The sequence below is a fragment of the Lycorma delicatula genome, chromosome 5 (genome assembly GCF_047948215.1).
Source record: "Lycorma delicatula isolate Av1 chromosome 5, ASM4794821v1, whole genome shotgun sequence".
Taxonomy (NCBI): Eukaryota; Metazoa; Arthropoda; class Insecta; order Hemiptera; family Fulgoridae; genus Lycorma; species Lycorma delicatula.
In genome coordinates, this window is record NC_134459.1 from 84,551,205 (window position 1) to 84,577,030 (window position 25,826).

Below are 25,826 nucleotides of genomic sequence, written 5' to 3' on the forward strand. Positions count from 1 at the left end.
TTATTTCATTTGTTTGTAGAATATTATCATTATATACAAGAAAGGTACATGTAGCTTTAAGTTCTTATTCAAAGTTTCTATGAAGTAGTTTTTTTTAAAATAATACTTGTGCAGTCATTAATAATCCTATGTAGCATAATTATGTTTTATCATATGTATGCCAGTTGATATAAATTTATATTTCTAGATAATTTGAATTAAATCTAACCATTAAGTATTCAGTACTCTTTTCTAACCATAGATATAAATTTCTAATAAAATATATTCTGTAAAAATTATGTCCTGAAAAATACATCAGAACAAAACATTACAAGCCACCAATCAATGTCATGGAAGTATGTGCAAATAAGATTATTAGGTTAAATCCAAATATTTGTACTTATGTTAAAATATCAATTTTCCACAATATTTTGGGCAAGAGAGAAAATAGGCCAATGTATAAAAAGATGCAAACTAAGATTAAGATCAACTCTTATTGTATTTAGAAATTACAATCACAAATTATTCACTTAATGATGAAATCATGTAATCACAGCAATAACTCTAATTTTAAAAAATGGTTAACAGAATTACAATCCTGGAAAAAAAAAGAATTAAAGAAAGTATATTTTTCAAAACAGTTTTCAGTTTTCCAAACTGATACATAAATTATATAATAACAAAATAATTCTTTACAGTAATGACATAATGGTTAGTGTGACAGTGCACTAAAAGGAAATCCCCTTTTCTTGTTAAAAGTATGAAACAATTCTGAGGGAATATAAATCAGAAAAATAAATTACAAAACTCACTGAATATAATTAAGTAATTTTGGTTTTGGAACTAAACATCAGATTCAAACAGGTAGATGATGAAAGAAAGCACTAACACAGGTGATTTGTACAAATTTTTTCAAAAATATTCTTTTCTGCAGTCAAAGACATTACCAAATACATAAAAAAAATAGTAAGATAAATATATAATATAATTCACTTGCATATTTAAGGGAAAAAACATATTACATCTAATTACCATGAAACTTATGAGAGCTACTAATTAAGTTACACCCAATTTTACATTGAAAATATATTTTAAAGACATCGAGAAAAAGAAAATATAACATAAGATTAAGAACAGACAAAAATAAATAGTTGAAGCTTCCATACAAAAGTTTAAACATGTTAAGTTATGTAAAGCAAGGTTTGAATAATTTATAACATCAATTTCAAGATGTTGCACAGTAAAACCAATAAATGAATTATATCACAAGATTTATAAGACGATGCAAATGAATTTGCTCTTTTAAAAAGTGAAGGTACAAAAGAAATATTTTAAACATCTTTTCATTTAACTAAAGGCTAAGTAGATACTTGCTTAAGAAAAGTATAATAGAATGACTTAAATTCTATGCAGTAAAAAACATACAGGTAATTTTACTGTGAAAAGAATATTTAATATTATATTATTAACTATGCATAGCAAAACTGATAAAGGGAAAAGTATTAAAAAATATGATGATCAAGATGACATAAAAATATAGAAAACTGAAGCAGAACTTATCAAAGATAACAAACTACCTAGTAGAGATGAGTGGATAAATAATTTGATGACTAGGCAGAAATGTTACACTCAGTATTACATACTACTTTTATAGGACAAAGGCTGTTGTAAGAATAGACAATGCAGTACATCTGACAACACCAAATACAGATGAACAGTTGAAAAACCTACAATTGAAAAGGTTTAGTTAATAGAGGCATGCCTATTTAATTGAACCTTACAATAATCATTTAATACATAATAAACTATCAAAGCCTAACATACGGTTTAAAACATTACTCTTGTTCATGATAAAACTAACATTTCTTTACTGAAATACAGTCTTAACAACAGGTGGCATGAGGTTTGTCATTTTTGAAAATAAACGGCTGTGATAAAATAGAAAATGAGATTCAGTATTTATATGTCTTAATAACATTAAATGAGTTACAATTCCAGAAATGCTGTTTTTTAAGTTGTAGGCTTTTGTTTGATTTCTTTTTAATAATATATTGCTACGGTGTACTACAAATAAATTTTATTGTTTTATATAGTATTATTTATGAATATAATTATTTACACATTATTGTTTATTAATCAAACAACTAAAGCAAAACTAATATCATGAATCAAATATTCAGTATTACGAATTATTTACCTAGTTATAAGCATGCAATTAGGCATACCACAAGTTAAAATGAGTGCAGTAATAACAAATCCAACCAGTTATGAAGTTTGATCAGTGATTAAATTTTTCAACGCAAGAGGACATAATGCTATTGAAATTCACAATCAATTGTGTAAAACGTATGAGCCTACCACAATCAGTGAAGGAAAAGTGAGACATTAAGTTTAAGGAAGGCCATTTAACATTTAAATGTTTTACAACAAACAGAGCAGTGGCAGGCCTAGTGATGATCTTGTTGAATGTATGAATGTAAAAGTAAGAGAAAATCATCACTTTACAATTAGCAATCTTTCTCTAGAATTTCCAGGACAATATTGTTGAGAATCGTGATGGACCCTCTAGGCTACTGTAAACTGTGTGCATAATGAGTGCCAAAATTCTGACAAGTGCTCATAAAGATAAGAGAATGACATCTGCATGTGCTGTGCTTGAACACATTAACCACAAGGGAGACAAATTTTTTCCCACATTGTCATTGGTGTATTAAAGATTCACCAGTGAACAATTCAAGGAAAGTGAAGAGTTGAAAATCTTGGTGCAAAAAGCTGCCAGCCCAACTGGCAGAATTTTATGCAGTGGGTTTGAAGAAGCTTGTTTCATAACATTAAAAGTGTTTGGAACAAAATGTTGATTACGTAGAAAAATAAATTAAATGTTTAAGTATTTAAAACCACTAATAAATTTTTCATTTTTTCAATTATTGTCATTTTGTTACCAATCAGTCCTTACTCTTGAATTGCATCTTGTATAATGTATAGAAGACAAGTAATGGTAATGGATATACTATTGTGTAGGCTTATAAGTAATGTGTAGTTAAAATATAAATCAATTTTAACTTGACTCGTTAAGATGAGAATGTTTTAAAATAAACAGTACTTGTGGAAAGCAAGTATAATGAGTGCAATCATTATTTCAATCAGCTGAAGTTAATAGTTTTCTTCTTTCATGTAAACAAATAATAGAACTCTTTCAATAATATATAATTACAAATCTTTGCAATTTTTGATGTGCAGTAATTGTTCCCATTAAAGCCCATCAGGGCTAGGAATGGGGGTGGCGAATGGAAGCGTCAGAAGTGTCTTCCCCTACAGGGTTGGGATGTACAGTAATTGTATAGTTCTCTTGTCTAGACTTGTCTTCTAAGGTATCATAGAACTTATGAAGTAATCATATTCTTTTTCCTTGTTTTACTTTTATGGTATCTGCTAGAATAGGCCATTGCTTTATATAGTTATCTGCTTGCCTGTACACATATTTTTTTACAACTAAAATTAAATTGTGTACAAACTTTAGTATCTTTATAAGAGAAAAAAAAAATTTAAATCATACTCATTTACTTGTGAGTTTTCTGTCTCATAATCTGCAATCTCATCTTGTTTGTCTTCATAAATGAAATACATATGATTATAGCCCAATGTCTGCTAAACTAAAATCAAAACTTATGATAGAATTACTTTCCGATTCAATTTTGATAAAGTGAATAGTTTTCTTTTTTAAGTTAGAAATATAATTTCTCTATTATTTTGCACTATTATAATGTTAATGTTAACAATTGAATATTAATAACTGTTTATGGTTATTCAAATGAGTGTTAGGTTTAAGAGCACAAAATCAAAATATTTTAAATTTTCATAACAGCTTAATTTATATATAGTCATTATTCAAACATTTTTATTACAATATGTATTTATAGTTTATTAAACCTATTTAGAGGAATTTACCTATAAAATTAAGTCAATATAAAACTTGCAGATTTGTTTTCAAATTTACATTTTTATCATAAAAATGTAAGGGTACAAAACTACCTTTACTTTATAGTAAAGGTACAAAACTACCTTTATTATAAATCTTAAATTATTTTATTATTTAAAAAATTTTGTTTTCTTTTGCTGTACAATGAACAACAAACATTATGTTGTTCAGTAATAATTGCACGAGTAAGTTTTTGTTTTAAAATATTTGGATGAGAACAGAGCATATGTAATATACACGTATTTTTTATAATAATCAGAAAAAATCATTATAAATAACGATATTACTTAATAAGTGGCAGGTAAAACATTTCTTTTGGATTCTCAATTACATTCACTGGAATTAAATCCTCTTGAAAATGACTAAAAAGTGTTTTTCAAGGGGTTCTATTATTTCCTTTTGTCTTATTAATTTTATGACTTGCTATTATTCTAGAAAAACTGACAACTCTAACTGTATGAGCTATTCAAAAATTCTACAGAAAAAAAATGACTGAAAAACATTACCTTCCAAGGGACACATCCCACCGATAATATTGATTATCTTTGTATGGGCAATACGATAAGTAATTTATGATCAGATTTTAATTTACACTCTAAAAGATCAGATGCAGTTTAGCAACTTCCACTTCTTCCCTCATTTCAAGAGGGATCTCAAAGTTAATCAATATACTACCAACCATGAGGTGAAGGAAGCTGTGGCCACTTGGATCCAAGAAAGACCATCAGAATTTTTCAGCGACAGAATACAAAAACTTGTCACATGTTGGGAAAAGTATATCAGTATAAATGGGGATTATATTGAAAAATAAATGCTGCATTTTGCAGCTAAGGTATTGTAATTTTATTCATTTTTTATTTCATTCCAATAACACTCTTCATTCTCATGTTACGCATATATGTGCAAAATTTATCAGCCGAGTCTTGTAACTTTTAGCGTTTTGAATATTGTTATATCACACACACATTCTTCAAATTTATGTAAAAGTTTGAATTTGAAGGTGATAAAATGCATATTCTAGTAAATCAAGTAATAGAGATGTGTAAAATACTGTACATCTCAGTTTGATTCATGATATTAAATCAATCTTTTTTGTATTCCTAATTTACTTATTAAATTGCATTTCTAAATAAAAATTATCTGTTTGAAAATGTGGATATATATTACATATGATAAAACCTTAAAAAAAATAAAATATTTTCAGTTAACTAACTGAGGGAACTGATTTTTATGATGCTTTGTTACAACTTTTTATGTATTATTTAATCACATACATCTCATATGTACATTTAAATACTTACATCTCTATACCTCATTACTATTTATGTTACTTTTTTGCATGAACACACATAAACCTCTCCTTATACACACATATGTACTTCTCATTCTTTCTACCATTCCATTTCTTAAAAATACTAAACAACATACCCTCATTTGATAAAATTTAACAATATTTAATTAAACATACCGATTCATTAAAAAAAAAAAAAAAAAAAAATTGCATCTGGACCAAAGTGTTCAGTACAGTTAAAATTAAACAGTATAGAGCTAAAATACAAACAGCCAAAACCATATTTAATGAAGTGGTCACTGACCATAGATCACTGAAGTTAAACAGCAGTGGATGTAGTTTGCTGTTTACAATATTACCCAGTACAATACAGGAAAGCAAATTCACTGAACATTATGGCATACTTTTACATTATTTAATATTACCATTTTTTAAATTCTTGAGATGTAATTGATATTTTATATATGCATATATTTATTTTATCTGGAATTGTTGATAAGCTAGTTTTTATTTTGTTTACCTACATCAACTAGATTCATTTTTTAAAAACATTTCAATTGCATTAGGTCACTGATACAAAAATACTATTATTAGCTGTATTTTAACAATGTTTATTAACTGTTAATGTATGTAACAGGTGACTCAGAAAAAATACAATCATTCACATTCACTGTAAAAAATTCCTATGTTGTTTTATTAAATAATTTTTAAGTTTGAACAATTAAATAAAATTAGCAACATATTTTATGGTGTATGTTGTTATGCAGTAATTGTATCTACTTATATGTTTATAAGTTAATGAAAGATATGTAATCAGCATCAAACAAACACACATGCATGCATATACTCTACCATATTGGATGAGTCAGCATTGCTATCTGAACTATATTTCTTTTACAAATATATTTCTTATTATACGGCAAGACAACTAACCACTGAGTGAGGCAGAACTTTCGTGTCTAGGAGTTCCAACAGCTGGCCAGAATGTTGTTTTCTTTGGAACAGGCACCCAGCAACCACCTCTATCACCATCCTTTCGATGTGATAATTCCAAAATAAATTTACCATCTGAAAAAAGTAACTAATTTATATACAGAAGACCACAAATTACAACAGTGACTTACAACTAACTTAGAACTTTTAATCACAGCAATCATTAAGTGTTGTACAACATAGGTTTATTGAAACTAGAGAAATTTTGGTTAATTTTTTAAGGAGGATGCACTAAACATAAATTTACACACAAATAAATTATTTTTAAAAAAACCCATAAAATCTACGAGATTTTCTTTTTTAAAAAAAATAATGCATTAATAACAATGCAGACCATGAAATAAATGATGAGTGTTAAGAAAACTATAAAAGGGGGTAGAAATTACACAATTTTTAAAAATAGAGAGGATGAATGTTCAAGACAAAATGTAGCATACTGAGGTTCAGTGAAACTATAATGCTGCAATGAAATTCTGGTAATAAGGAGCATAATTTTTTTTTTCTAAACCAGATCTCAAATTAAAGGTAAAAATTGAAAGATACATTTGTAGATAATAATTGAAAGTAAATAATACTACATAAGATCCAAGAAATAAAACGAAGTTTATCCAAAGGGTTATCAAAGGGCATCTTTCAAAAGAAATTTATGTAACAACTTCAAATGCTAAAAGTTATTTTTCTTATTACCTTAACTGTAAGCTTATTTGTGATTTTCTGCACTGATTCTGCTAGCTAGTATATATTCAACCAACATAAATATAATTTATAATATAAGCTGTAAATGAAAATAAAATGAAACCAGTGAAGAGATAAATCCAGTAAATTGAAAGTGCTCTGTTTATTATAATTAAGTAAAACAATTATTAGAGGATTAGGTTTAAACACAGGGAATGTTTAACTGGTCTAAATATTAAAATATTGAAAAACAGAAGCATTATAATAGATTATTCTGTTAATAAATGTGTGGCCAAAAGTTCCTTACCAGAGATAATATGTAGAAAATACTGCAAGTTCTCAACAATGTGGGTAGATGACTTAAAACTCAAACTCATCTCATATTCTTTACATAACATTCTTCAAAGATTGAAAGATTGACAATATTTTAAGTTTAGGTTTTTTTAAGAAAAAAAATTACATAGGCTAAATTACATAACTGCCATGTAATGTAACAAAATAAAAAAAGGCAAAAGGTAAGATGTGAAATGTTGTCAGAGTTTTACTATTATCTCAGTATATCATTAGAACATTAATAATATATAATTTCTTGACCACCTGGCAATAAACAAATACCTAAACATTTACAGTTTCTCATGTCAATTGAAAAAATATAAACATTAATATAAAAATAAAATTATATAGATGTTTATTCAAGGCATTTAATACTCATATCCAAAATAAAATAAATCTCTAGGATGGTTAGTTCTATAAGGTCCTGATTTGCAATAAGAAAAAGAACAAATAATCAAATTAGATACAGTATGCATGTCTTTGACCTAAATCATTTCTGTTGTAAAAAAATTAATAATGGTACATATGAGTACAAATTAATCATAACAAGTATGATAGATAATATAATGCAAATATGGGAAAGGTAATGTACTATTCTTACAAAAGTGATGTTTCCATAACACGTAGGAAGTGTCAACAAGTAGCATATTATAAATATGTGAAATCAGGGTGAATAATGGTGATGGCTAAAGCAAGATTTAATAAACCAAACAAGCAGATCACTTAATTTGCAATACTTGGAGTAATTTCCATCTGGATAAGTAACTTTGCCACATGTGACAATAAATGTAGCAAAAATATTAATGAACACTTTATTTTCCACACGAAAAAAATGTCCTTTCAGTATACAGTTACTTTCAGTACTGATGAGTCCAAAATGGTGTACATTTCAGCCACATATGCTGTTATAAAGTACAAAATAACAGAGCAGTTTGTACATATGTATATATCTATTTTTATTTTTTTATATATAAGTATATGAATCTATTTTATACATATATATTTTTTTCTAAAGCCAATCTTTTCAAGACCCATATCACCTCTGTACTAATAATTATTGTATATATAAAATAGATTCAACTTGATACGTCGAAGTACAGAATTGAATAAAATAAAATGACACTCACTTTATTTTATCATACAATCTCTACAAAAGTGCTTTTGCGGCAACCTGCATATTCAGTTGTAGATATTTCCTTTTTTATAAAATATTTAGTGTTAAATTACATATTAAAATTAATTAATTAAAATATAAACATTAAAAAAATAAAATAAATTTATTAAAGGAAGTATAAAAACGTTAAAATTAAAAATTACATATAAAAATATGATGTCAAGTATTATAAAATTAAACAAATAAAATAAAATATAATTTAGTATTGGCTGGCCAAACATATGTAGTATGTTATATTTTATTGATTTAATTTTATAATACTCGAAATCATATTTTTATATGTAAATTTTAATTTTTTTATACTCCCTTTAATAAATTTTTAAAATTTATTCTTTAATGTTTGTATTTTAATTAATTTATTTTTTATATATTTTAATTTATTATACTTCAATTTTTAATTTTAAGTTTAATATGTAATTTAACACTAAATATTTTTCAAAAAAGAAAAAATCTCCAACCGAAGGTGCAGGTTGCAGCGAAAGCGCTTTTGTAGGGATTGTATGAAAAAATAGGGCGAGTATCATTTTATTTTATTCAATTCTGTACTTGGGTGGATCAAGTTGAATATATTTTTTATGTGTATATATATATATCCTTAATGGGAAAATAATCTATTCTGTGGTTAATCTACACTAAATTATTAAGGTTAGAGGATGCTTTTCATATTTTAAAGATAAATTTAATTATTTATTTGACATTTATTCAACAAAGTAAAATTAGCCAACATAACTTGTTGAAAACAATGAAGCTGATAAGTGATTCATGAAAAGCCAAACGTTTTTATATTATAAAATGAACATTTAAATCATATTTTAAATTTGCTTCATAATATTTTTTTTCATTTTCTTTTCCTGTCCCAAAGTTTAACTACTTATCCAAAGAAATTAAAACAGCAATTCAATTTAAATCATCTAATCAATTTCTTTTATCAATATTTTTTAATTTGTTAAATTATGATCAAACTTTATTAATAAATTTTAATACCTCCATGAAAATTTTTCCAAAATGACAATAATTATAAAAATATTTTTAAGTACTCTTCAAGCACAATACTGATACAGAAATGTCAAATACATATTTTTGAAATCCCCTTCTTAGGCACTTATTTTATACATAGATAGATAAACTGTAAATGATTTTGATTTTTCAGTTTTAAAAATGGCATACACAATCCACCATTTTCAGCTATTCAAACTAATATCTTAATATACCCTGCATAAATACACTTAATAATCATTATATCTGTTCTTAAAGTTAGAAAAGCACAAACAAACAAATATACAAACCAAACACATTACAATTCTTCACTTGATGAAATCCTTTAAAATATATTTTAATGTTTATATATTTTTTCAAGATTAACAGTAGTAAAATGTAATAGCTTATGTAGAACAGTGGAACTTATAAAAATCAAACGAGTTTCCTTCATTTATAATATTTCATGTATAATGCATTTAAAAAAAATTCTTAATAATCTTAACTTTTCCTTCATAGTTCAAATTAAAATTTTCACAAAATTGTAACAAGCTGCACAATGTATTCAAGAAAATATTTTGTTGAAGAGACCAAACATAATTTATTTACTGCATATAACTGTGTTAAAAATAATCATTAAAATGTAGAAAATCTATATTTCTGCATATATATGGCAAAAACAATTGACAATTTGGATAATGTCTCTCTATTCTTGCCGAGTATGTGAAAGTTTTATTTGGATACTGTCACACCTGCCTAAACAGGTTATCAATTTGAGAAATTCTTCAACCTAATTTAATGAGTCTTATGATGTAATGAAGTAATGATTAATATAAACAGTACCGGTTTCATTGCAATTTTTTTGGAGCCTATCTCATTAATCATTCACAAATTTTGTATCTATAGTTGAGGTAAGATATAAAGTTTTCCTTTATTACCAATTTCTTAGTTATTTTACTAAGCACAAAAATATTCTAAGTATTCTACATTTAGAGTATGTTGGCTAGATTGACATTCAAATTATATTTTGTGATAATTTAGACATTTAAATTATTGGCGTTCTACAATTAACGTGTACAATTAATCAAATTTCAATAATTAAAAATTAAGAATAGTTATGTTTTGTCAGTCCCTCCAACATAGAGTTAACGAAGATTTATGATATACATTTATAAAATACCACAAATAATGCATAATTTACTACTTGCATGTTTTATTAGTTTCATCAGTTTTAAAATAGCCATCTTAAATTAAACAACAATCACTTTTAACAGAATTCCATAGGTGGACATTTAAAACAGATTTGATTCTAATAAAGAGTATAGAACAATAAAATTATACAAGCAGAGATGCTGCAATGGCTAAGCCAGTAGTAAAACTATTAAATATGATAAGATTCATGCTAAATCTCTAATCATTTTTGTAGTTTTTTAGCTCATTATAGCCTTATGTGATGTGCTGCAATCTGATGATATATTTAATCTGACAGCTTGACCAATGATGATTTGACATATTTACCAATGCTTTCCTCAATTACATCAATTTCTATTCTGAAGTATGGGAATTAAATAATTTTTTATAGCAAGCATTAGGACTAATATGCTAATTTTAATTTTATCTATGTTAAGATAAGTTTTTATAAGGATATGAATACAAACTATAAAATATGAGATCATTCATAAAAAGAAATACACATACACGCGTTTTAATTATGTTTACAAAACTGTTGAATTATGTGAATGATAAGAATATAAAGAAAAAGATATTACAGCAAAATATAATTCCGCTGTTGATTTTAATACATTATTAATGAAGATTCTATGATAAAAATACTTATAAATATTAATCAATACCTATAACATAATTGTGAACAATATTTATATTCTTTATAAAAATATAATAAATACAACCATTTTCTAATAAATATGATTCATAATATATCAATCATCAACAAGTAAAAACTTTCTTTACCAATCTACATAAAATAATAGTGAAAACTATAATTTTTTTTTACATGGGGTAGTTAGAAAAGTCCATGCAAAAAAACATTTAGTTTTTCGAGATAAACCTCTTTTATTTCTCAAGTGCTTATACATTTCATCCAATGCTGCTCCAGTTTGTTGAACCCTTCCAAATAATAGAATTGTTTCAACTCTGCAAAATAAGCATTCATTCCTTAAATCACCTCCTCATTTGAATAAAATATCCCTTCCTGCCAGCCATTCTGGAGAATAAGGAGCATGCGGAATGAGTTTAAACCCTAACTTATCTATTTTGTGGTTACACTACAGAGGAGTGAGCAGCTGTATTATTGTGATGAAAAAGGAATTTTTTGTGGGCCAATTGAAGTTTTTCTTGCAGCTCATTTTTCAAACAGTCCACTAATGTTGTACAGTATTTGGCTGATCACTGAACCTTTTTCTAAATAGTCAAAGAGGATAATCCCTTGCGAATTCCAAAAGATAATCACCATAATCTTCCCAGGTGAAGGAAGGGCCTTCACCTTTTTTGGTACAGACTCCCCACTGGTATCCCTTGTTTGGATTGGTCTCAGGCAAGAAATGGTGTATCTATCTTTCACCTACAGTGATGAAACAATGCTTAAAATCCTGTAAATTTTGTTGAAACATCTGCAAACCATTCATGGAATACCTCATACGATTTCATTTTTGGTCAATTGTGAGCAATAACGGCACCCATCTTGTGGACAGTTTTTTTCATCTTCAAGTGTTAATTCAAAATATTATGCATCCGTTAAGCCAAGATGTCCACAATACTAGCAATTAAATGCACTTCATTCATCTATCATCCAACACCATATTACGAATTTCAGCATCATTTCTGGAGTAGTCACTTAAACTGGTGATCCAGAACATTTGGCATCACTTATACACATATGACCACTACAAAAATGTTGAAACCACTTATAAACTCTTCCAACTGAAGATACAGATTCACCAAAATATTTATCAATCTTTTCTTTAGACTGCTAAGGCAATAATCAAAATGTTTAATCAACACACAAAACTCTCTTTCATCCATTTTTTAGAAGCCACTTGACTTTCTCAATTCAAATGGTGCCAAACATACAGAAATTAACTGATCTGGTTGAAACTTGTGTTGTTGCAAAAGTTTCTACTAACTGAAAATCCACTAGAGATGCAATAGTAGAGACAACTTCGTCTTTGCATGAACTTTTCAAACCACCCTTGTAATTCCTAATAAAAAGAAAATTTAATAAGTCTAATATTCTAATAAAACATTTCGTTAATATGTAGTTGCATGCAATGAAATCTCTCTTCCTAAAACAATTACTACGGCTGAAATAAATTTTTTTTTTTAGATGTTCACCAGGTTACATCAAGAATACACAGTAATTATATGATAATTAAATTGACAAGTTAAGTCTACTAATAATTTTATTTATTTTTTAGAAATACATTAATTTTTTTTAGAAGTACGGGCATTAAAGGAATAAAGTAATCGGTTAGTAATCAGAAATCACCTCATAACTGTACTGTTTATTATGGCCAATGACATGTCTGATGAAACAGTGCACTTTAAGAATTGGTAGGTGACATGATATTCAAATCTGTTGATTTTGAAGTCAAGAGTTCTAAGGTTCAAGTCCTATCAAAGGCAGTTGCTTTTATATGGATGTGATTACTAGATGGTGGATACCAGGGTGCTTTGGTAGTTGGGTTTCAATTAACCACACATCTCAGGAATGGACAACCTCAGACTGTCCACGACTACACTTCATTTACATTCATACATATCATCCTCATTCACCTAAATAAATACCTTACGGTGGTTCAGAGGCTAAACAGAAAAAAAAGAAGAAGGTGAAAAGATATTAGTAACACGTCATTCCCAAATTAATTAACAAGCACCAGAAGCAACTGACAGGTGCCTCTTATGCTTCCAAGTACTTAACATGTGACAAAGCTGTACGAAAGACTGGAGCAGGTAATATAAAGCAACAAATGTATTCCACCTGTTATAAATCAATGCTTCAACTTGGTAGGGGAAATATAGTAATAGTGAACTATATCTATACATATTTTTTAATAATGTACGGCTAATGATGTAAGTACTGTCAAGTGTTCCTGCGTTAGGTATAACATATATTTTATCATTTTATTGCAATAATTAAGGTTGAATTTTTATCTAATTAAAGGAAATAACTCAAGCCTGTAAAATTTGGGTTGTGGAATGTTTTTTTAATTTTTTGATAATTGATTCTGATGTATTTTTTAGCACTGAATCCGAAAATAACTTTCATTTTTTTTTCCATCGTCAGGATTTTTTGCAAATTTTAAAATTTTTTAAAAGTTGAAAAATTGCAAGAATGTGATACTATAAAATAGACAGAAAACTTTTTTTTATAATAATCTAATATAACATACTCACTTTTTTGGCTTATACTATGCATTCCTATAGCTAAATAGTTGAGTGGTCTGAAGAGGTGGGTTGAGAGGGTTTGGGTTGAAGATGATGAGACAGTGGGAGAGCTTGGCTGACAAGTTCTGACAAGACTTAACATGTTTATTGCAGCTATCCGCACTACTCATGCACCTTGCAACTACTATCAGTGCTGTTTCAACCATCAGTGTGTGTAAATCAAGTTTTTTTCCACCCTCCGTGATCAAATGCATTTTTGTCAGTGAAAAATATATTTTTGGGCCATAAAGAAAACTTTCCATTTTCAAAATAGCTTCAAGAGACTGCAACAAAAATTCTGCAGATTCTTTTTGTTACATTTGTGCTGATTTAATGGTGGAAAAGCAAAAAGAAGTATAACAAATTTCATTTGACAAGCCTTTCGTTTTGTGAAGCCTTCGCATGCAGATGTACCCACTGGCAAGAGCAATCACATGCCAATGAGAATTAATATGTAAATTATCTAGGGTATGCTCAAAGATTGATTGCACCTAGAATTGTAAGATCTAAGATTTCATTGATAATATTATTTGTGGGATTTATTATTTTATTTTTTAGGATTTCTTTAACAGAGTTGTTTGTGCAGCCTCATGAATCAAGATGTATCAAGCTTTGGGAGTCCAACCAAAAAGACACAATAATCAGTGGCCAAAGGGTGAAGAAGCATTCAGATTTGGAATTCCAATGGAAAGGTAAGAGCCACAAAATCACACCAATGATTATTACTATTGTTCGACTGGTGTTCACTGTTACAATTTGAAGAATAAAAAAAGAATCGTCTATCCAAATAAGCCATCCATTTTATTCCTGGTTACTCATGGTCCAGACATACCAGTGCCAATTCCACCAGAAAACTTCCTGAAATAGACGGTTCTACAAGTGATTTAAATGAAGATAACATCAAGGAGTACGAACCCAAAGAAAGCTGTGCACCAGAGCTTTATTCACAGTCTCCACTATACGATTTGGTTCAAGACTTACATCTGACCAAAGTAAATTCAGAATTGCTCGGTTCGAGCTTAAAGAAAAGAACCTGCTAGCAGCTGGCACCTCTTTTTCCTGGTTCAGATACAGAGAAAAGGGTTTTTTCATGTTTTTCAGAAGGAGAATTAGTCTTCTGCACTGACGTAACTGGACTTTTGACTCGATTTAACATTCTGTCCACTTAAAAGAGGGTTACAATAATTTGGAATCTGCTCTTGATAAAATTAAATATGACAATCATAAGTGGATTATGTGCGGCGATCTCAAAATAATATTGATGCTCCCAGGACAGCTAGGAGAATACACAAAGTTTCCTTGTTTTTTCTGTGAATGGGATAGCAGAGACACAGAAAATCATTGGATAAAAAAAGATTGGCCATTCATTAAAACCTGGAACCAAAAATGTGCTCTGAAAAGCTGTCATAAATTGGAATAAAGTTCTCCTTCCACCTCTGCAAATCAAGATCGAATTGATGAAGCAATTTGTCAAAGCCAAAAAAAGGTAAATGTTTTAAATATATCTATGACAAATTTCCGGTCTTATCAACTGTCAAACGAAAAGAAGGTGTCTTTACTGGTCCTGACATTAAAAAACTTCTCAAAGATGGTAATTTTGAGAAAAAAATGAAAGTTGCAAAAAAAGAATGCTAGCAACCAAGTTTCTGGTCAATACAAAGAATCCAAACTTCAAATCAATCGTTGAGAATATGCTGCAGAAGTATGAAAGTTTAGGCTGTTCCATGAGGTTCACTTTCTAAATTCACATGTGGACACGTGTGATATTTCACTGGAAATCTGGGTGCTGTTAGTGAAGGAATGGGTGAAAGATTTCATCAGGACATGAAAGAAATGGAAAGGAGGTATCAAGGAAAATAGACTACTATGAAGATGGTAGACTACTGCTGGATGTTAAACCTAGATGAACCCTATAGAGAACATATAAGGAAAAGTGTGAAGCAGAGTATAATAAGCTCAACCCACTGGGCTGGTCTAACAGTGAATGCGTCTTCCCAAATCAGCTGATCTGGAAGTTGAGAGTTCCAGCATTCAAATCCTAGTAAAGGCAGTTACTTTTATACGAATTTGAATACTAGATCGTGGATACCAGTGTTCTTTGGTGGTTGGGTTTCAATTAACCACACATCTCGGAAATTTTCGAACTGAGACTATAGAAGACTACCCTTCATTTACATTCATACATATCATCCTCTGAAATAATACCTGAACGGTAATTCCTGAAGGTTAAACAGGAAAAAGAAAAAGAGTATAAGCCATCCAAAGAAATTTTGACACATGGAATATCACTAGTATTTTACATACTTCGTTATTAAGGGTATGTGAAGAGAGGGAGTGGTTTCGAAATGCATGACGTACCTCATATAAATTAATTAAATAAATAAAAATTTATTAATTTAAAAATACACTTTAATAAAAATTAGGGTTATTTTGGGGTAATTTTCATTAGAAATTAAGGAGTCAATTGCTCTCCTTGCTCTCCTTTTTAGACCACTTAACTGTTCAGCTATAAGAATGCATAGTGTAAGCCAAAAAAGTGAATATATTATATTAATCTATTATAAAAATTTTTTTATATATTTTATTATATCACATTTTCGCATTTTTTCAATGTTTTACAAATTTGAAATTTGTGAAAAATACTGATGTGATGGGAAAAAATGAAGGTTATTTTCGGATTCAGCACTAAAAAATACATAACCATCACAGGCTTGTGTAATTATTTAATTCAATTACAGAGGCCAAAAATATTGAAAAATTGTATTTATAATGTATTTATCAATTTTTCTGTTAAGATAGTCATTTAACTTTAATTGGATGCATTTTTATTTTTGTGGTTATATATGTATCCAACTGACCTTAAAAAATTGTTTAAAAAAAAACATACTGAAGTACCACAGAGTAAATTTTACGTATTGCACAAGAAGCCACAAACTTAACTCATAAGCTCTTAAAGAAGCATATTTTCACTTTGTAAATCATTTTATTCATATTAATTTTTAATTAATTAATTTTTTTAAATGCCAAAATTTTATATTTCATGCAAGGATGATTTAAATGTATAAATTCACCAGTGCTGTCTTCATCACAAAATTTATAACTAAAAATTCTCCTCAAGCCATCACTGTAATAATTAAAAATATCTTAGATAATTGGCATTCAAAAATGAATCATTTTTAAATACTTCATTGCATTAAATTAATAATTTTCATTCTAAATAGAGAATTTGAATAAAATGTTTTTTTTTTCACTTTCTTTGATAACTGCAGTAAACAAGCATAAAAAAATAAATTAGACAAAAACCTATTTCTAACAAAGAGAAATATCTAATAAAACACACACTACTACTCTCTTAAATAATAATTGAAGATAAAAATGATTTTATAAATGATGTAAAATTTAATGAGATATATGAAACTGAAACCAATTAAATACACACAAATCTTTTGTAAACATATACAAACATACATATTCATACATAACAGTTGAAATGCATCAGCAGGCAAAGACTAAGCTGACTGTTTAAATTTGGTTAACAGAGCCACATGATTAACAACAGTTGAACTTTTGATGTAAAAATGCTCACCTATACACAACTTTTTTAATACAAAATTATAAATGATTCTGAAAACTTTTAAATTTTTTATTCAAAACATTAGTTTATGTTTAATAGATAAAATATTATTAATTTAAAAATGTAACAAAAATTATTAAACAACATAAAATAAAAAATATCACTTACTGCTTATTTTTCTTCTAAAAAATGTTATGTAGTGCTTTCACAATACTTACCAGTTAATAATGATGCATTCAATTTTAAGAATTTAAAAGAGACGGATGTTATTTCTTCTTAATCAGATTGTTAAAATTTTTTAATCAATCAATCAATCATTCCTAAATCTTTTAATAATGTGACTAAGAAGTAATATCCTTCTTTTTTAAATTTGTACGTTTTAATAGATATGATGAAGCAGTGTGCACTGTGAAAGCATTAATGTTTAATTGTATTTTTTTTTTTATTTGTTGTTAATAACAATTAAAATAAACGTAAATATGATATAAATTTCTAATTGTAAGTAAAATAAATTATTTGGATTTAAATGCAATTCACACTTAATCTGGAAAAACCAGATCAAATATCATAATCTAATATTTTCTGTACCAAACTAAAGAAATGCTGCCTAGCACAATCTCAATCTGAAATTATACATGACTCAAAAAACCTAATTAATTATGTCGCTTGAAAACAGTATCTTATTGTTCACCCCTATAATTTAAAAAAAAGTTTTTTTTCATATAGGAACAACTGCAAAAAAATAGTACGGTTCATTACATATGCTTTTTTATTTATTGTTTTTCTCCTTCAAAGTAAAAACATTAAAAAAGTGAAATTCATATTCTACACCACCCTTTTGCAAGTTTAATGATTAATAATATGCATTTTTAAAAACTAAATCTTTAAGGTCTACAATTTTAACAAAACAAGAATTGAATCAATCTAAGGAGAAAGGGACTCAGTCAGGTTTTGCTATTTTTCATGAGGATGAAAAAAAAACGTTCTACTGCTAAAATTGTAAGATAAAAATACCACAAAAATTGGTAATGTTCTTTACATGTTCTATTAATGTTATTTAAGGCAGCACCTTTTTTTACTTTTGATTTGAATTCAATAATTTTTTTTTAATTTTTACTTTGTTCCTTACTCCTCATTTTGGTATTATGCTTGCAAATAAACTTTTTCTCATTTAAATTAAATGAATATTATTAAAAAAGTTACACTAGTATACAAAAATGCAATAATAATTAAGATTAAGAAAATGTTTTACAAACATTCTATTATTTAGATTTCCAGTTCAATATTTTAACAGCCTTTTTTTATGTTGCACATACACAATTAACTTTCTAATATCCTGAAGCTCCTTCCCATTAACTGGAACAAGATTGTACAGATAAGCAGGACTTTCTGGCATAGAGAAGTTTGAAAGTGCAGACTTTCCAACAATGAATGTTTCATAAAACTTTCAATATATGTGTGCCCAACAATGAGCGAGTCCTTTGTTTTCAGAACAGAATTCAAAATGTTTGAAACAATTAGGCATCAAACTTTGCTTCTGTTGCAGTGGCATATAAATTGAGCTGGTTTCAAAGACTGGATAGTTTTTTAAAATAATGCGGCCCCCAACTGTCTTAATCTAGAATATTAAAGTTTCCACAATTTTAACTTCATATCTTTCTTTGCATTGCATATAATCTTAAGATAAATTTCTGGAACATAAATTCGATCAGATCTTTGAATTTTCTTTTTAAAAAATTCAAAATCCCTATCACAGGGAAGTTATAAATGACCGTGCTCAGAATTTGTTAACTATTTTGTGAAATCTCTCTGATGCTGCTAGCCCAGCACAAAAGCTAAGAAACGTATGATTCCTGTTCTGACCCGGGCAAGAGTCGGCCAACAGGTACAACTCAGTAATGTATGTTGGCAAAAAAATTATTAACATAATCATATAAGAAAGAGGCTATTTCATTAGCACACTTAATTGCTTGACCTTCTTGATAATGGTATATCACACAATGGTCAGTCTTAACATCATGAATACAAAATATATTTACCCGCAACTGATGAATATAGAAATTTTCTTGGACAGTTAATTAATGCAGGAAGAGGAAAATTCTGCATGTAGTCAAAACAATATTCCAACAGCATCAATTGTGATAAATTTCTGTTTTGATTCAGTTATAGAGTTGTAAAACTTATTTGATCGTTTCTTGTGAATCATAAGTTCAGCTTTAGCTGTTCTTATAGCACTTTCACGTAGTTGAACTTTTTATTTTAGACTTTAATTCCTCACATTTGCTACATACATCAACCTGTGGTTGGCCAAATTGAAAATTAAAGTTTTCAGTGAAAATTTCCTATAAAAGTCATACTTGATGTTTAGGTTAGAAACTTTTTTCACAGATAATATATTTAAATTTTCATCTAAATATGCTATTTCTTTGCTAGTGTAATGTGGCTTTTTTGTAGGAAAACTACAAATGTGATCATCAATAATTTTCAAAATTTCTTCAGAAATTTTATTTTCAGATTCTTTCCTCATATCTTTGGGAGTTTTACCAGGTAATGGTAGTGTTTAGTAAGTCTATACACCTGTTTCTTTGATATAGCATGCAAACTGATAAATGCTTTTTGGCAAACTTGGCAATCTTTGTTCCATTATTCTAAACCACAAAATATTTAAAAGAAGCAGATTTTTTTTTTACCATCTTCTCCTTTTCTGGGTTGTCTTTGTTTAACTTCCAATCTGTAGTGTACTTAGCAAAGGAAAGAATTGCTGAGGGGATCTAGAGCTCTGTTTGGATTTCTCTTTTATTCTATTTTTGTTGATGTTTTGTTTTATAAATTATATTTTTGTTGTTGTTATCCTTGTTTTGTTTCAATGGTACTGTATTGTTATTGTTCCATGTAATCGATTTATGTTTCGTGTTGAACTCACTTTTACCTTATGGGTAGGTGGTTCAATTCCTTTGTTAGTTAGGTATTGCAGTCTAGCTTAAGACTTGAGATGTGTGATTGTTTTGGGTTCATTAATTAGTAGTACACTGATGGGAATGTCACTTGTGACATTCGCCTTGGGGGCATCCTGGCCAAGGTGGACTGGAATATGTGAAAAGCTGAGGTTTCGAAGATGATCTCCGGTAAAGCCCATAAGGGCTCGGAACAGAGGGGTGGCGGAGAGTGTCTTCTCCTACGGGGTCAGGATGTTTAACTTCCATAGCTTCTATCAGTCTCTGTAAATGTAATTTTGTGAATCTTTGCTAGTTAGATTTAAAAATTCAGTTAAAATAAAGTTTTGTGAATCAACATTAAGTTTTAAGAACCATTTATTACAACAATTACACTCTTTTCCAGTACCTTTAGCACTAACCTCCTCACCAGTGTAACAACTATTATACTGTAAACCATGTAAAATTGTTTCCTATACACTCTAATTGTTTTGAACTTTTCTGTTGTGAATTTTTAAAAATTCTTCCCATTTTTATAAATTTTAAAGTAAGAAATGAAAATACTGCGCTTCTAAAGAGTAGTAAAAAAAATTTAACAAAATTAATAAACTGAATAAATACTATGATAAATATTGGGATAAAACATTCACTATAACCTCCGAAATACTCATAATAAAACACACAGCCACAGCTGACAGGACAGTTTAACTACTACTCACAGAGGTAGAGTGTCTTGCCAACATAAAATTATTGTACTGGGGAGAATGGAAGCAAGTCAGCGACTCGATACCTTTCTCTTCATTTTGAAAAATATTAAACGGTAACTCTAATTTACAAAAATTCTAACTACAATGCAGATGTGATTCCTTTCTCCACAGTTTGATGAAGCTTCGGCTGTATAACCAAATTCCACTACAAAGAAAAACTGTAAATTTTGACGTAGTTCCTTCCTCCTCAGATTGATTCATTATAAAACAAATAGGGAGATGAAACAATACTGAGGTTATTTTTAACTTTAGTGCTGATTAGTTCAAAAAACTTATTTATGCTGATTAGTTCATTCTTTTTTTTTTAACCTCTGGGTTAAAAAATTGTTTCAAAGTTAAATAACCTTTACAACTTTCATATTTTATTAGTACACTGATGTTTAAAAAAAAAAGAACATTTAATATTTGAGAGGACAATAGCCTTACTTACCATAAAAGCTGGTATACAAGCCAATCCAGTACATGTCATAATTCCAAATTAAAAGGTGTTAAAGAGAATTTCATAAAATTATTATTCTGATAGTGCATTGTGATCAAGACAATATTACTCTCACAAACGGCATACCTCCATAAGAATAATCATTATTAACTGTACATATATTCATTTTGTAGTATAATTAATTTCTATATTTTGTTTGAATTTTAAACAAAAATTAAAAGTGTAGAAATATGATAACTTATTTAGTAAAAAAATTCAACATTTTGATTCCAAACTCACACCGTATATGCTTTTATTTACATCTTTAAAGAAATATAAATAAATGTAATCATTATTCAAATGTCACACCTATACAGCTAGAGGGTCAGTGTTAAGTTTTTCAGCTACATATGAAAATTTTGTCCACTGATTACCATGCAAGTAGGCCTAACCAAAGTTCCTTAGTAAACTAACACAATATTTAGTTTCTCTTTATAGCCTTATTTTAAATATTTAAATGAAAGAAGGCATCTGACTTGTGTATTTTCAAACTTGGGGTATGAGCAATTGTCATAAATATCAACATGTGCAGAATTATAGTACAACCCTTTTATTTTGCATAGTCCAAAAATAATTGTCTTTGCTTGCTCATGCAAATAAAACTGAAGAATCACTTAGGTGGAATCAATTGATACATGAAAGCTTGCTTGTAAGTCAGTATTCATAATAGAGTATATATTTTTGAATTTGATTAATGTGAGAAATTCTTTACATTTATTTGCTAGTGTGAGAGCAATAACTGGTGTAAAAAAGCTGAAAAACTACACTATTTGCAGACAATTATTCTGCAAAGTTCATGTCACATAAACTCAATAAAGTTGGATTCATCCAATGTCCAAATTTAGAATTTTCAAACCAATGAGAAAAATAAAAGTACTATTCTCCTACTGTTTAAAAGCAATATAAATTATGAATCCTGGTACATGTAAAAAAAGTACTATATTACTACTATTGTTTTGTACTAGTACTATAAGTACTATTGTTTTGTATTAAATTAGCAATACAAAATGTTTAGGAAGAATTAACAAAAAATAAAAATCTATTGTACATGCATACATCTATGTACATGACAATTAAAGTTATTACCAGTATAAAAAACAATTGGGTCAAACCATTTTCATGAAATTATGTAAAGCTATGAAGGAAATTAAGTAAAAAAAAATTTAAAGGCAGTGGAAAAAGTTTTTTTTTTAATTCAATAATTTCTTTTTTTATGAATATTTTGTTTTAATATTAGTTATTTTTTGTAACTATAGAAGATGATAGTTTGAAAATGAAAATGCATATCAAATAATGGATTTTAACTCTTTTGCTTTCCTGACATTTAGTACCAGAAAAATACTTTTAAAAAGTAACTTTTAAGCAAAATTCTAAACTTGTCAAAGGTATAACAAATACAAAGATGCATGTTTCATTTACAAGTAACCTTATGCAAACTTATCTAAAAAGTAATATAATTTTTTGTATTCTAATTTTGATATTTTGTAAAAGAAATATCAAATAATTAAATAAGACAAATAATTCATTATATAGCACATTTCTCATTAATTACATATGAAGAGCATTTACATAAATACCACAAAAAGGAATTAACAAGAGTAAACGACATGTCCCCTGCTTTATCTGCATTAAAACTGATTCAAATATGAACTGAAAATATGAAATAGGTTACCATTAAACTTACGTCATTTAGAACTTACATTCTTAGCAATTGTGTGAGGAATGTCTCCTCAACCAAATTGTTCCTCCCTTTAAAGAAATACTGGGATGCATGGCATAAAAGAAAAAAATACATACATAAAAGTCAACAGAAAAAGCGTGCGTATTACCTAACCTCAATGATTGTAATTATTTATCTGAGCAACATTCAGAATTAAGGCAATATTATTGAATTTTTAATTAAAAAAATATCTAGTGCCTACACATTAAATTAAAAAAAAAAAAATTAAATTGATAAAACTGAATGGACAATAAAAAATAGGCCATTCAAATGACTGCAATAAAAATTAACATAAACATACACAATTAATTTGATTCTCTATTTTTAAGCAATTTTACAATGAAATTAAATTTACTGCTTTTAAAACAACATATCATAATTTTCTTTAACTTATAATACCAATGGTAAAAATACTACTTTTTAAAAAATGTTATGGAGGAATAGTTATGAAGCTACCTGTAGAACATGTTTTATAAAGAGGCACTATAGAATATTAGTGTACTCAGAAAAATAATTACTTATTCAAGAAAAATTGAAAAAAAATGTGTTTCTAGTTTTAATGATTTATGTTCCTAATTGATTTTTTTTAAGTACTAAAAAATATTGGCAAGACATTAATATGAAAAATTGATTCTGTTACATTTGGATAAGTCCATTCATTGATTTACACTTAGGCTACTATGGTGGAATCCTATCAACTATAGATTGCAGTGTTTAAAATATATAACTGGTATAATATAACAACACACTCTTGACCATTATTTACAAATGTAAATTATTACATTAATTTAAAAAAAAAATAATAACCAGATTTACCACTAACAGCAAGAAGCATTCAACAATTATACTTTAAGATTAATAAGGCTGATTTCTTGAGATAAATTATTTTATAACCTTTAGTATACTGCAACAGATCAATCGTATATATAAAAGTAACTTTTTAAAGATGAACCAGGCTTTAAATATAAGTGAAATGATTTTTTAACTGTATCAGAATTTTCTGTAAGCCTCTGTCGTTTTAAACAATTAGGCAGATTCAAATGACAATACAATTCCTTTACTCAAACGTTACCCTAAATTTTAACTATATAGGCTGAAATAAGCTATTCATAAATAGACGATTAATATAAGTATAAAATCTTCATAATGATAAAAGGCATGGTTCAATTTGTTTTAAAAGTATATAAAATTTATTCTTCTAAGAAACCAGCAGATAAACAAACTGAACCTAACCTTCGCAATATACCAACGAATTTTTAGACAATTTTTACAAAACAATTAATGATAATTTAAGTGAATAATTCACATCCACCTACGAGTAAAAACCACTACACACGCTAACCATGTAAACTACAAAGTAACTCAAAATTTAATGAAAAATACAAATGACACTATTCATCCAAAGCATAAAATTATTATTTTAATATATACAAATACTAATCAGTACGATAGTACTGTTAACACATTTACTGATAACCGTTAACATGTCATAAACAAAAATAGTACGCCGCAGAAAGACCAATTCTAAAATTTATTTTAACCGATAATACACATCGAGTTTTGCTAATTTTTTAACTTCATAAATTAAATACCTTTAAAAAATTTCAATCTTCCACCTCCGACAGAACTGGAACTCTCCGATTCCCCAGTTAGGTTAGGACTTGATGGGCCATTAGTGCTTTCCGATGATACAAACTCTTTTTTTATGCCACTGGATATGTCTCCATTCATACTTTTTTCTTCTGTCATTTTGGCACATGTTGTATTCGCTTTAATTTCCTGTATACGCATTTCTTATTCCATGTTATGAGGTCAATATCGCCAGAGTAACAGGCTTAAGAAAAAGTTTAGAACTATACAGAAGTTGTGCTCCATCTTCTGATAGCATAAGCCTATGTGCTAAAAATCCCAGTTTACATGATCGCTGTCCACCTGCTTAAATAAAACAAGAAATATCACTTTTTAGATAAGCTAAACTCACTAACACACATACACTAAGGTACGTTAAAAGTGAACAGATGTAATTACTACAATTAGTACAAGATATCAACAGTAACGTTTTACGCCGAACACGACATTCTCACGAAAGACGGACCGCTCGTCGTCAACATTTCATTTTTCCACTGTTCCTTAACCCTTCACACCCCTGCGGCAACCATTTCTTAAACGTTCCGTTTCAATTTTAACGTAGGCACTCTTGATATCATTTTTAAAAAGAGCAAATTTACTGAATCAATCTTTTAAACTCAATTTACGTCAAATGCTGATAAAACAAATACAAAAAAATATATTCAATAATCTTTCCAAATTACAATTTTTGGATAAGCAGCTGTATAAAACTTATATATGCAGCTGAATAAAACTTTATAATATGGAACAGAATTAACCAAAATAATTTATTGAATATAGTATTTTAAGGCTTAAGCCGTTTACAATATACAAGGTTTGTCGCCTTAACGTTGTTAAATTGCATACATTGAATTTCAGTAATAAAAAAAAAACGAAATCCAGC

The 25,826-nt window shown here is 28.1% G+C and overlaps 1 protein-coding gene across 1 annotated transcript in view; it reads right to left on the bottom strand.

Moving 5' to 3' along the window:
* The window catches only part of LOC142324466 (uncharacterized), a 39,351-nt gene extending 13,892 nt beyond the window's left edge, over nucleotides 1–25,459 (bottom strand). The window contains exons 1-2 of the mRNA XM_075365292.1: nucleotides 24,907–25,459; nucleotides 6,183–6,317 (exon numbers count right to left, since the gene is read on the bottom strand). Of these exons, the coding sequence (XP_075221407.1) occupies nucleotides 6,183–6,317; nucleotides 24,907–25,105 (334 nt within the window). The 5' untranslated portion in view covers nucleotides 25,106–25,459. The remainder of the gene's footprint in view (nucleotides 1–6,182; nucleotides 6,318–24,906) is intronic.
* Between the last annotated feature and the right edge of the window lie 367 nt (nucleotides 25,460–25,826).